General features: G+C 56.7%; 2 protein-coding genes across 2 annotated transcripts; both read right to left on the reverse strand.

The window, feature by feature from the left end:
- Window positions 1-1,271: 1,271 nt before the first annotated feature.
- TMOD4 (tropomodulin 4) lies at window positions 1,272-8,804 on the reverse strand. The gene is made up of 10 exons (XM_026685943.2): window positions 8,461-8,804; window positions 6,501-6,665; window positions 5,791-5,947; window positions 4,380-4,502; window positions 3,779-3,868; window positions 3,148-3,278; window positions 2,566-2,673; window positions 2,306-2,449; window positions 1,936-2,080; window positions 1,272-1,481 (listed from the first exon to the last, which is right to left on the reverse strand). The coding sequence occupies exons 2-10, from the start codon at window positions 6,624-6,626 to the stop codon at window positions 1,459-1,461; spliced, it is 1,047 nt and encodes a 348-aa protein (XP_026541728.1). The 5' UTR covers window positions 6,627-6,665; window positions 8,461-8,804; the 3' UTR covers window positions 1,272-1,458.
- Window positions 8,805-9,600: 796 nt separating this feature from the next.
- On the reverse strand, window positions 9,601-13,139 carry VPS72 (vacuolar protein sorting 72 homolog). The gene is given in 9 exon segments (XM_087943352.1): window positions 9,601-10,563; window positions 10,566-10,663; window positions 10,665-10,688; window positions 10,951-11,095; window positions 11,472-11,539; window positions 11,541-11,652; window positions 11,777-11,885; window positions 12,440-12,592; window positions 12,941-13,139. Coding segments are annotated over 9 exon segments (1,131 nt in total). The 5' UTR covers window positions 13,109-13,139; the 3' UTR covers window positions 9,601-10,309.
- Between the last annotated feature and the right edge of the window lie 103 nt (window positions 13,140-13,242).

Consider the following 13,242-nt stretch of genomic DNA (forward strand, 5'->3'; position numbering starts at 1 on the left):
AATTCCTCTTCGGCTGCCGTTTGCATTTAGTTTCCAACAACGCCTTCCTTAAGTTCGTTGGGCAGTTTCTGGACAAGGCGGCGGCTGGAGAGAAAAAGCCACGAGGACATCTGAATAAAAACAGAATTTAAGGGAGCTGCTGCTGTTCAGCTGGACGAATCAAGAGCTTCTTCCTCAGGGACTTGGCTGCTGGCTCTTATTTACGTCGCGCTGCCTTCAGAACAGCGAAGACGGGAACCTGGTTTTCTATCTGGGGAACTAAAAAAGACCAAACTCTCTTCAATTCGTCATCCGAGAGGTTTAGGTCTGAGAATCTGGAGACAGTTCAAATTCCCCTTTGTTTTTCTGCTCAGCGCTTATAATCAGGAGCCGTTTTAAATGATTATATTTTCTTCCTTCCTTTCTTTACCTGGTAGATGCTGTTTCTTGCATGCTCCCTGCAGGCAAGGATTATGCACCCTCCTTGGGAATTTTGGAGACCCGGGACTCCTCCTCCTCCTCCTCCTCCCCCCAAGGAAGCCATTTCAGGGTCCTTGCAACCTGACCCTCTGGTTCTCCCATTTCGCCTGCCGTGTCTCAAGGACAGGCTGGGGGGTGGTGGTGGTGGCAGCCAGCAACACCTGCTTGGGATAATTCTCCCCCATGGCAGCTTCTTCGGACAGCGGCCGGCTTTGGTCGTCTCTGGTTTCAGGCCGGGACGGCGGTCCCGGGCCACGAAAAGCCAAGCCAGCCGAGAGGAAAACCAAGGTGATTTGCCCAAAGTGCTGCTTGGGTCCTGTTCATCCCTCCCCCTCCCCTTGTTTCTTATTTCCCTTCCCCCCATCCCAGGTTGCCTAGGTAGGTCTTACCTTCCCCAAATCTTTGAGCGTTCTCTTGACCCCAGGGAAGGGATCCATGTCCCGAGTGCTCAGATGTTCAATAATCCTTTTTTGTCTCAGCTGCCTTTACTGTAGGCAGGAGAACCAAGCCCCCTCCTCCCTCCCTCTCCCCCCCCCAATTCCCAAGACCCCAGGCCCCTTTATTTAAGGCAAAGACACCACCAGGGTCCCCGAGCCTGCGTACCAAGTACAGGTAGTCCTTGACTTAAAGCAATTCATCTAGTGACCATGTGAAGTTATATTTTGGGCTGGAGGACCAGCTGTAATCAAGAGCCTTAATCTTTTTTTAAAAAATGGCTTCCGTCTCGGGAAGATCTCAAGCGCCGCAGCGGCAAACGAAGCCCGTTGGGAAGGAAGGCCCTACATCCCTCGGGAGGGAAGGAGGCGGGCAGCATCGTTCAGATCTCTTTATTTACAGAGGTATTTAAAAGGCGGGGGGGCTCGGAGGAGAAAAAAACCTAAGTTGGGCTCGTGAGCCCCAGAATCACTCTTGGGCTGCTTTGGAGTTGTAGCCATGGGGAGGGAGGGAAGGAGGTGCCTGAGCCATGGAAGCCGCTTCCGGGATGATGGAGCCGCCAATTTATGTCTTCTTCTGTTTGCGTCCTGCAAAAGGAAAAAGAGATGAAAAGCGAGAAGATAGCTGGCAAGACCTCTCCCCAGCTTATCCAGCCCATCCATCTCGCTCTTCCTCCCTCTCTCCCTTTCCTTCCCTTTCTTATCCTTCCCTTTTTCATCCTTCTCTTCCCTCCCCCTCTTCCTTCTTCCCTTCCCTTTTTCATCCTTCCTTCCCTTTCTCATCCTTTCCTTCCCTTTTTCATCCTTCCCTTCCATTTCTCATCCTTCCCTTCACTCTTCCTTCTTCCCTTCCCTTTTTCATCCTTCCCTCCCCCTCTTCCTTCTTCCCTTCCCTTTTTCATCCTTCCTTCCCTTTCTCATCCTTCCCTTCCCTTTCTCATCCTTTCCTCTCCCCCACTTCCCCGTCTCTTTCCTTCCTTCCTTGCACCCCATTGCTCCTTCTCTCTCTTTCTCTCTCCCTCCGCACTCTCGGCCAACCTACGCAGCTCGTTGTTCCTGGTGATGGCAATGGAGGCTCGGGCCCTGGGGCCCTGCTGCGTGAAGTGGTACCCGAACCGCGTGATGGAGGTGCACTTCTCCAGCATGGCAGCCATCTCCATCTCCACCGAGTCACCCAGCCGCTGGCGCTGCGGGAGGGAGGGGAAGTAGCGTCAGGTGGCGTGTCTAAAGTTTAATTGTTCCCCAGTTGGGGAAATGCAGGATCGCAAAGTCTGTCTTGATGGTGTCAAACTTCTTAACCTTGTCAACTTTAAGCTGGGTGGACTTCAACTCCCAGAATTCCCCAGCCAGGAAGCTGGCTGGGGAATTCTGGGAGTTGTAGTCCATCCAGCTTAAAGTTGGGGGCCCCTCACCTGGTTGTCCACCTTCAGTTCGGCCAAGGTGCTGTTTTCCTTCATGGCTTTGATGACCTCCATCATCCCTGCGCTGGTGATGAAGTTGGACTCGATGTTGAGCGACTGGAGGCTCTTGTTCTCCTTCAGCATCTCGGCCACCGCCTAGATAGAAAAAAGGGGTCAGGGGAGAGCATCACCTGGGGGAGGGGAACCCCAAGGGCAGCCACCCTCCACGGCCTCTGGGTGCCGGTCCCCTGGGGAGGATCTTGGGGGCTTACGTGGGCCACTGGATCGTTGCTTCTGGTGGCCACTAAGCTGAGCTGCTTGACGTGGGTGTTTGCTTTCATCGCTTCGCAGATTTCCTTCAGGGTCTGGATGGGGATGTCCTGGGCGGGAAAAGAGGGGGGACGGCCGTCTGTGTAGAGGGGACCCCTTGGAGGGTCCTTTCCCCCCCCCCTCTGGCCGCCTCTGCAGGTGGGATGGGGGGGGGCGACAACCTCTGTGTTCCCCCACATGGCCGCCTCAGACTCACAGCCATTTTTAAAGCAGTCATTAAGGGAGTCCAGCTCCCCCAAAGGTCACAAATCGTGCTCCCGTGATCGCAAGACGCTGCAACCGGTCGTAAAGGCGAGACGGTGCCAAGCGCCTCGAATTGTGCTCCAATAACCGCCGAGGAGCAGCGGCTATTAAGCGTGAGCACAGGCCATGAAGTCACTGTTCGCAAGGCTGTCCTAACTTGGAATTGTTCGACAAAGGGCCGTAACCCGAGGACTAAGAAGAGGATAACCCCAGGATAGGACCGGTCCACGTCTCCCTGGTCAGTTCACCGCGGGGTCCTCTTGGGGGGGTTTGGCACTCACCTGGATGTTATTCAGGTTCACCTCTTCCAGGTCTCTGTCGTTGCTTCGGACTTTCGCCAGGGTTTCTTCGGCATTGGTGGGGTTGGGGGGCTCATCCGGGACCGGCTTGTACTTGTCCGGCTGGACCACACCTGCGCAGAAGAGGATGGGGGGGGAGGACTACCTGAACCTCTTCTCACCTCTTGACGTCACCCTCAAGTCTTGATCTTTGGCCAACAGGCAAAATGGAAGCCCCTGGCCTGAAGACCCCCCCCCCCCCAGGGTGGTTCTTTCCCTTGGCAGGGGACGATGAGCTGTGTAGTGGACGAGACAGTGTTCAGCCAAGCGAGACAGTTTGTTGTCCCCGGGCTGAACGTGTGTGGTGGGGGGGATTCAGTCAAATTGGGCAGGGGCATCTTTGAGCCTCCTGGGAGCCCCTCCGCCGGCAGGGAATCAAATCCTCTCTACCTGCCCAAACTGTTTTTAAATATGCCCTGTAACAACACCTTAATTCCCCACTTCTCGGTGTCTTTCACCCCTGCAGCCGAGGCAGGGGAAGGTGTGGCTTGTCATGAGGACTAGAAACCTGGCGGGGCAGGGGCTCCCCACCTCAGCGGTTCCTCTTCCCTGAAGCCCAACCCTGCCCACTCACTGTTGATGCCTTCCGTGTTGCTGATGTTGCCGCTGCAGATGGCGTCGTAATATTGCTTGTTGCTCATCAGGGTGTACATGCCCAGGATGGCTGCAAGGAAGCAGAAGGCCGAGAACCCCAGCTGGATCCGGGTTAGAAAAAATAACCCGGTTTGCTGCACAAATCGTTGGCTTAGTCCAAACCTGGCCTCGCTCAGTTTCTCAATTGGAGCAGGCGAGAGACGGCTGGCGGAGCTCCAGGCAGGGACTAAAAGGAGAAAGGCTGCGGCCCTATCGGCTTACGCCTCGCTGAGTGTCGATGTGGGGCAGGCCGCTGACCCGCCTCCCTCCTGCCACTGGCGGGGCCAGGCGAGGTCTCTCCTCTGCGTGAGGTGGAGGGATCGGTCTCCTGCGGGGTTTGCGGGGCTTCGAAGGAGCTGCACCCACCCCCAAAACAAACCGTGCCGCTTTTTTCGTGCATTGATCCTAAGTGGGATTGGGGGCCTGCCCACAACAGCAGCAGCCAAGGGGGTTTGCAGCCAACTGCTCCTGGATAGGGAGGCTCCACGGGGGGGGGGCCTTGGATGCGGCTCACTCTTTGGCCCCCGTCAGCTGCTTCTTACCTGCGATGTCGCACATTTCGGCGTCGGTGGCGTTGGCCAAGGCTTCCTCCAGTTCCGGCTCCAGGATGACGTCCTCTTCTTTGATGACTTCTTTCTTGGGGACTTTGGGGACGAAGGGCTTCCCTGCGGAGGGAGAGGCAGAAAAGGGTGAGGAACGGAGGAGGAAGGAGGATGCCAAGACACCGAAGTCCGATGTAGCGCGGTGGGGGACTCCTGCAGGGCTCCAACAGGCAGCCTCCTTTATAAGCAGCTAGAGCTCTCAAAATTCCCTTCCTCCCTTCCCTTTTCCTTCCTCCCTCCTTCCCTATCTTTTCTTTATTTCCTTCCTTCCTCCCTCCCTCCTTATTCTTCCCTCCCTCCCTCCCTTTTCCTTCCTTCCTTCCTTCCTTCCTTCCTTCCTTCCTTCCTTCCTTCCTTCCTTCCTTCCTTCCTTCCTTCCTTCCTTCCTTCCTTCCTTCCTTCCTTCCCTTCCTTCCCTTCCTTCCCTTCCTTCCCTATTCCCCTCTCCCCTCTCCCTCCCTCCCCCTCCCTTCCCATCCATCAGCTCTGCAAAATTATCCCCTCCCCTCGCTTTTCCTCTCCACTGAACATTAACATTTCAGGGATTCCCAGAGTTCAATGACAATCCGTGTCCTGCTGCCTGGAACGAGTCCCTGAAACGGCCTTCATTCACGCCGGCAATTGGGACGCAGAGGGGGAAGTTCCAGATTTATTAATAGCCGTCAGATGTTGGGCGATTCAGTTATGGGAGGGAGAAAGAAGACGAGGGGTCTTTGGCCTAAATGCGGGGACAACCAGCATGGAGCCCACCCAGCCTCCTTGAAACCAACGTCCTTTCTGAGCCCCCAGGAGCAGGGAAGACGAATATTGAACGTTTCCGTGACTTGCATCCGGGTGACAGTTTGAGAAAGAGGTGAGAAAGTTTGCGGAGAGGCTCAGATTGGGTGGGGAACTAATTTTCTTTTTAAGCAGCTAATGAGGGGTCCTTGGGGCTCTTGGTTGTTTTCTTGCAGACGTTTCATGACCCAACCAGGTAACGGCATCAGTGCTAGAAGGAGCATTGGCAGCAAACCCCACCTAGCCCTGATGTTGTTACCCAGTTGGGACATGAAACGTCTGCAAGAAAGCAATCCAGCAGGGACCCCTCATTTCAACCTTGAGCTATAAACATTCTCCTTTACTGGTAAACAGTGAATCCGGGAAACAGAAGAAGTGAAAAGGACGGGGAATTTTCAGGGAAATCTTAGTTTTGGATGCAGTAAAATCTCCTCCTTGGTTTTTCTGCTTTGGTCGGGGCTGGCTCCCCACTGCTCCCTCAGGGTCCTGAAACCCCCTGGGGAGGAAAGGAGGGACCCCAGACTCCATCAAAGCCTTGCTGGCATGGACAGTGGAGCCCAGGTGGGCAGCTTACCTTTCTTCTCCCCCGTAAAGGGCACCAGGTCTTCCCGCTCCTTCGCCTCTATCGCCTGCTTCTCCAGGTGCTGCATCAGGGCGCCTCGGTCCAGGGGGCCTGTGGGGTCTTTCTTTGTCTGGTCCCGTTGCCGGAGCCCAGCCGGGAGCATCATGTTCTGGGAAGCAGAGCAGAAACCGGGGTGCCAGGGATGGCCATAGCGAAACCTCCTCCTTCCACGCCCTGTGAAAACCCCACCAGGAGCATTGGGCCCCTCTGCGGGGAGGGGGGGGCACCCTGGTGTCCCCCTGGCACAGGAGCCTGCACAGTGCGTAAAAGGGGGGCAGGACCACCTGGGGGGGAGGAAAAGGATGATGGGTTTGGGGGTCGTTAATCTTTTAAGCTGCCTGGAGTCCCCTGTGTGTGTCTGACTTGGGCAACCATCAAAATGGGCCGAGTGAACAAATGAATTTATTTTATGGATACCATTGATTGCTCCCCCATCTTGCCACAACTAAGTAAGTCGCAATTTTCTTGTTGTTCCCAAAAGATGGCACATTTTTGCTATTTTGGGCAGGACTCCCGGCTTCCCGATCCCTCAACAGAAGAGGCTCCTAGGCCGTCTGTGAGCCCTTCGATTCGGAGAGTTTGAGAAGGGAATCCAGAGTTTGCCAGAATCCCTCCCCTCTTCCCTGTCCCCCCCCTCCCCCTGCAGCCCCCCCTCATCTCACTTCTGGATCCATTTCCTGCAGCTCCAGGTCCAGCTGGTCCAGCTCCTCCGGGGAGAGTTCCTTCAGGAGCTTGTCTTCATCGATATCTCGGTATTTCTCCAGCTCTTGTCGGTAGGAAGTTGTCATGGTGAGCGTGGCCAAGAAGCAGTTGGCGGAGGGTCTCCCCTGCGAGGAAAGCCAGCCAGGCCGGGGGAAGAGCTACAGCTTACGGGAAGCCCAAAGAACGCGCCACAAACCTACTTACGGAGCCACAGGGGGCACTATTAGTGGAGGGGTCAGCAGGACTCCCTGCCTCATGACGGTGGGAATGCTCTATCGTCCTAACCTCGCCAACTGTGCCTCCTGCTATTTGGGGGACAGCTGGAGGAGCCTGGCGTTGGACGCCTCCCTTTGCAGATCCGCTCGTTCTTTCGAGGATCAATGGAAGACGCCCTTAGCAGCGCTGAACTGGCTGGAAAGGGTCTTGGCCCTTTGGGTTGGCCAGCTGCCGATGGTGGGGAGGAAGGAGAAGAGAGTGTTGAATGAGCTATGGGACCAGCTGACTCTGCTCCCACCCGCTTTACGCCCCCCCCCCAGGCCTCCTTTTATGTCTTGAGAAATGTAAGATGAGAGCCGCGATGGCTGTCATGTTAGCCAGAACTCCTGCGCATGGAAATCTAAGCTGTCCGAATGAAGTCTCTCCCCCACCCCCGTGCTGTGGCCAGATTTGAGGTGGTGGCCACCACAGGCAGGAGAGGATGAACCACAGCTGGACAGCCCCCTCCCCCGTTTTTCTAGGCACCTTCACGACTTTTCCAACTCTTTATACTTTATTCTGAGTGGTGAAGTCAGAAACCATTTCTTTGCGTGTGGGCTAGTTGTTAATCAGTCAATTCCTACTGCAACTAAGGGATCAGTTGTTCAGTTGATCCTAAAGAGTGGAATCTACACAACTTTTGGGGATAGGCTAGGAGCGGGGGGAGAACCCACCCACCCACCCAGCGAGTGGATTTGCCATTAGAGAAATGAGTTTAGCAAATGTCCCGCTCAGGCCTTCCACCCCTCCCCTTTTCTTCACACTTCATTGCGGCCAGCAGGTAGAAATCCGAGCTGAAGGGTTGAACTTCTGCCTTGGCCGCTGATGACCTACGAGAAGCCGGTGGGACTGGATCCCCCTTTTTCTCTGGCCATGGAGGGGAGGAAATCCCCAACCAGGATGACACCTGGTTCGCTGAAGGTTCCTAGTTTCTGCACACACACACACACACACCAACTTTTAGGGAGGAAAACCTGCATTTGTCCCGTTTGACATTTCAAGGACTTCTGGAAGATTTGGAGGGGTTGGTTTTATTGGTGCCATTTTGGAGGAAATTCACCTTATCAATCCCTTTGGATGCTTTTAGCCTCAAGACAGACTCTTTTCTTAATGGGGGAGGGAGGGGGCTTCTTCTGTGCAGCTCAGAGGCAGCCTTGTTCCTGAATTGCAGACCCCTGTTTCGCCCCCTCCTCCGGGGGTCTCGTCCCCAAATAAACTCCCTTCTGGACCTTTTCTCTCCGAGGCTAAACCAGCTCAAAGCAAAACTCTCAGAAGTCATTCCCTCTGTCCCCCGCCGCCCCCCGCCCTTCCCCAAATCTTTGGCACCAGAGGACCCTCCTGGCCTGGATAGCCCCCCCCCCCCCCCGCCCTCCATCACGGGTGTGGCCAGGTAGCGGCGACGCCAAGCCGGGATCAAAGGGAAGCTTGTTTACGTCCCTCCCTTCCGACTCGCAAGGCAGCCTTGGTGCTGAATTGGGCCCCGGGGAAGCCGCGGGGAGAGGGTGGCGCCCCGGGTCTCCCCGTCTCAGCCGGAGCCCCGCCGGCCTGGGACCTTCGCCCCGCGGGAGCGAGCCTGCCGCAGCCGGAGGAGCCCCGCCCGCCCTGCCCAGGTGCGCCCAGGTGCGCCGGGGAGCCAGAAGCGGCGGGAGGGCGCCGGATGCTTACCTTGGTCAGCGGCAGCCTCTGCCTGGCCCCGCCGCTGTGCACCCCGCGGGCGGCCAATGGCGAGGCGGCCGAGGGAAGGGTGAGCTCAGCGCTTTTTTATTTTAGCCTGGCAGAAGGGCGGAGGGGGGGGGGGGCCGCCCGAGCAGGACTCGCCCGGCAGGCTCGCTTATCAATCACTCCGCAGCCGCCCCGCGGAGCCCCGCCGGCCTCCAGTGGCCACGGGGGGGAATGGCCGGGCCGTGGAGTGGGGGCGTGGAGAGGCTGCCTTCCCTCCTCTCCCTTTTTCCTCCCTTCTCTCCTTCCTCCTCTTTCTTTCCTTCTTCCTTCCTTCCTTCCTTCCCCCCCTTCTTTCCCTCTTTCTCCTCCCTCCCTCTCTTCTATCCATGGTTGTAAAGGGGTTAAGAATCTTTGCTTGCTTTCATTTGCACCCCTATTCCCATGGAGGTCAATCAAACGAAGAAAAAAGGCAAATTTAACCAACCATCATCCTGCTCCCAAGGGATGATAGGGGTAAATTGCCCCTGAACCTGGAGTCTCCACTGATCGCAAAGCCTCAGCAAATCCCATCCCAGGGATTGAAACAGCTCCCGTCTAAATCAGTACCTTTCCTCCTCCATGGGCCCGGAGAGGCTCCCAGGAAAACTGCAGGCAGGACTGGGACACAACGGCCCTCGCTCGCAGTCTGCCTTTACTTTTCACAGATACAGTGCCCCTGACCTTGGAGGTTCTGCGAGGCATCCTGCAGTCACGGACAGGGCTACACTGTCTGGCCGGGCTGTTTCCCACAGGCGTGTGAGCGAAGAAGTGTTGAAACAAGGCTGCCATTCCAGCTAATCGAGTTCTACCATTAATATTTTGGATAAAACGTTTATGTCCTTCCATTCGCCAATGGGATTACTGGGAGATCAACCTCCGTTGACCTGATTTGAGCAGCAAATGAGGAAATCTCAAAGAGTTTGAAACTCCTCCCTGTTCAGGATCTGACCCGAAATCTCTGTGCTTGCACCTAAATGTGAACTTTGTCTGTCTGAACTTCAGGAAAATATTCCTAAAACTGGCCAAGGCAGCCCAGGAACACCGGCCCAGCCATTCTGTTCCACCTTTGACGGTGTCAGTTTAATTAAAAATGAGGACTTGCTATGAAGCTGTGTATTTATTTTATTTTATTTTTTTAAGAAAAGAGATACTAGCAAATGAAGATCAAGCCACGGCTGGGATTACAGCTTCCCCTGCCCTGATCCGGCCTCCCTCCAACGCAATCCCTTTTCTGTGCGGCCTGCAAGACTGGAGGGAGGCAGAATTTCCCAGCAGAGTGAAGGAACCGCTCTCAACAACCGTCCCAGGCGGGACACAAAAAGGACAGAAAATAAATAATAACCGAAAGTCACAACAGAAACAAAAACCTGACGAGATGTTCGAGGAAAGAATCAGTGCCCTGTTGTGGAATTGCGAATTAGCTGGCACAAAGCTATCGTGGCTCATGTCCGGTTTGTTGGTGACAGACCAGAAGCTCTGCCTGTGCTCAGGAGCCGTTCCACCATCTGGATAACCAGAGAAACAGACAGGAAGAAAGAAACATTTTGGGCCCTGTTTTCACTCTGGGATGGCAAATTAGAGAAGAAGAAACCAGAAATAAAAAAGAAACATTTTGGCTCCTGTTTCCACCACAGATTGCAAATGCAGTGGGTGGGTGTGGGTGTTTTATTTTTAGCTGTGGTCCCCTCTTGAACTGGTCCAGAAACTGCCTAGAAAGCACGACCCCAAACAGGCCAAGAAACGGTGTCCGTGCTGCTCTTCCACGATTTTGGTTCCTCCAGCACCAACGACCCGTGGCAGAGACGGAGGGGCTTCAGGGGGCTGGCACGCTCTGCTTGATGATGATTTTCTGCCTGGTGGGCCGGATGCCGGGGTCGGGCATGGGGGAGCCAGCAGCCAGGGCCGCCGAGGCGCCCGCGCTGGGCAGTCCGTGGGCGGTGATGTACTTCTTGTAAGCCTCGCGGATGATCTTGAAGGAGCGGATGTTGGAGTAGGGGATGTCGGTGACGGGGTCGCGGTAGACGGCGGTCTTGTGGCTGACGGGGCAGATCTCCTTGACGGGGAGCTTGGGGGCGGGGCTCTGGGGAAGACGCGCCTGAAGGTCTCGTCGTCGCTGAAGGTGATGAAGGTGCGGGAGCATTTTGCGGCAGGCGCAGCGGCCGAGGGTCTCCAGGAGACCCTCCTGCTCTAACCTAAAAGGGACGGAGGAGGAGAGCGGAGATCGGTTCCTGGCTGGCGTCTCAGAAGCGGCTTTCCTTGGGCTGTGAAATGGCCTTTGGGGCAGGACCCGCCAAGGCAGCCAAAGAGTCCTAAATGCCATCGTGGTGGAGATAATCCTTGACTGACGGCTGCCACTCAGCCCCAAATTTCTGTGGCTAAGCGAGTGTTTAGGTCCCGGGCCAAGCTGCTGCTCTCTGCCCCCTGCCCAGCAGGCCAAGGGGAGGGGGCACTTACCCCTCCACGTCCACGTTCTCCTCCTTGTATCCCAGGTCAGAGATGAGGGGCATCGTGCCCGAATAGTAGCGGATGGTGGGCCCTGTGCATTTCCGCTTCTTTTGCACCTGCCTCTTCTTATCCGCTTCCAAGCGTTCGTACGTCTCTGCAAGAGTCAGGGAGGGGCTCAGCGGCAGCGGCGAGGAGGGCCTCCCACCTTTGACCTCCCTCCCCCCCATGCAGCAAACCTCTGGCCCAAAATCCTGGAATCCTTCCCGCTTTTTAAACCCGGATTAAGCCGGGAACGCAGGCGAGAATAGAGGCATTTCTCTCTTTCCAAAATGGATTATTTCTGCTCCATTTGTCCCAGAGACCAACAGCGTTCATCACGCCGACCAACACATTCCATAAAATATAACGGGGATGCAGACTAAAACCCCTCGGAACAGGCCAATAGTTGAGAGGTATTTGAAGACAGCTTCTGCCTTTCTCGATGGGGACTAGCTGCTTTTTGCAAGCGAACTGCCCCCCTCCCGGCTTACCCAGAGAGCGCAGGTTGAGCTCCTCGGTGATCTTGGCCTCCCTCAGGAGCTCTTCCTGGGTCAGGGGCGGTCGTAGCTGGGTCCTCCCCCTTCTTGCGCCTAGACTGCACCTGGCGCTCCTGGAGGCGCAGAAACGTCTGGCGGGTGTGCTCGGTGGTCGACTGGCGCATGTATTTCCGGCCTGCAGGGTGGAGGGAGGAGGAGGAGGGCGAGCAAGGGAGCTTCAGGCCAGGCTCGGGAGAGAAGGAAGCGCCTGACAGCCCCTCCCCCCCCCGCCCAGCTGCCCCCTCCAGGGGGATACTCACTGTCCACTGTGTCTTCCAGTTCTGCAGGTGCCGATCTGTCCTCTCTGGTCTTCTGCGAGCTGCTGGCCGGGACATCGGGCTTCTTCAGCCTCAGGCTTTTGATGGGTTCCTGCAAAAGGTTCAGGCTCACTCAGTGGCACGTCACTAAGCGGGTGAGAAAGCCTTTGGGGGCCTGGAGAGAACAGCCTTCTCTCTTCCTGGGCAGCATCAGAAAGAAGAGCAACTAAGACGAGGAAGGGCCCAGGGACAAAAACATACGAAGGACGGTTGCAGGAAGTGGGCTTGGCCAGTCTGGAGGAAAGAAGGAATGGGGGGGTGATAGCCTTGTTCTGATATCTCAGGGCTGCCCCAAAGAAGAGGGAGTCAAGCTGTTCTCCAAAGCACCAGAAGGCAGGGCAAGAAGCAACGGGTGCAAACCAATCAAGGAAGGAACCAACCTAGAAATGAGGAGGAATTTCCCGAGTGAGTACAATTCAACATCGCTGGAGGTTTTTAAGAAGAGGCTGAACAGCCACTTGTCTGCAATGGCATAGGCTGTCCTGTTCACGCAGCAGGTTGGGCTAGAAGACCTCCAGGGTCCCTTCCAGCTGTACTCTGACTGAAAAGGGGCTGCTTTGGGGCCGGGGCTGGCCAGACACTGCTGCCGCCCTATGAGGGTCTCACCTTGTAGGCCTTGGTGACCACCCTCCTCTTCCTCTTGGGCACCGAGTCGTCCTGGTCGCTGCTGGGCTCGTCCCCTTCGTCGATGTCGAAGTCGGAGTCCACTTCGTCCTCGCTGTCCGACTGGTCCCCTTTGTACTCATCGTCGCCCGATTCCTGCCGAAAGATTTCAGACTCCCGCGTCCCATCCTTCCAGGCGATGCCGTTGGACTACAAAGCCCATCCCCTCCCCATCTGCCAGGAGGGTGGATGTGGCAGCCCCGCATCTCCCGAGATGGGAAAGGCTGCAGATCTCTCACAAAAAAAGCCCATCCTTCCCGCCCTGGAACCGAAATGGGGAGGATGGGTCCGCGAATCAAGGCCGGCCCGGGGGCGACCGGTTGGGGACGCGCGTCCTGGAAGAAGTGTTAACCCCGCCCCTCTTCCTTTATTCCAGCCAATCCCGCGCGAGCCCCGCCCCTTTCCTCCTGGCCCCGCCCCCCGCGGTCCTCCCTGGCCGCGGACCTCGGTGAAGCCCCCGTAGGTGGTCTGGTAGAACTCGTCCTCCTCCTCGGCGTTCAGCAGCCCCGAGAGCCGGTTCCCCGCCGTCCGCCGCGGCGCTCGCCCGCCGGCCAGGCCCGAGGAAGAAGAGGCGGAGGCCGACGAGCTCGCCGCTCCCGCCGCCGCCATCATGCCGCCGCCTCCTCCTCCTCCTCCTCCTCCCGCCCGCGATCCATGCGCTCGGCTCGCCACTGCGGCGCCTGCGGAGGCGGAAGCGCTCAGCCGGGCGGCCAGGCGGAGAAGTCGAGCGCCGAGGCGGCGAGCGG

This window comes from Notechis scutatus, chromosome 14 (genome assembly GCF_049901735.1).
Source record: "Notechis scutatus isolate UNSWTSFEM ecotype Mainland chromosome 14, rNotScu1.2, whole genome shotgun sequence".
NCBI lineage: Eukaryota > Metazoa > Chordata > Lepidosauria > Squamata > Elapidae > Notechis > Notechis scutatus.

Coding starts and splice junctions, on each gene's coding strand:
- TMOD4 (XM_026685943.2), bottom strand. CDS start 6,626: ATGACAACTTCCTACCGACAAGAGCTGGAGAAATACCGAGATATCGAT. Junction 3,279..3,778: donor CAACACGGAAGGCATCAACA/GTGAGTGGGCAG, acceptor TCTTCTGCGCAG/GTGTGGTCCAGCCGGACAAG. Junction 2,081..2,305: donor AACTGAAGGTGGACAACCAG/GTGAGGGGCCCC, acceptor TCCCTCCCGCAG/CGCCAGCGGCTGGGTGACTC.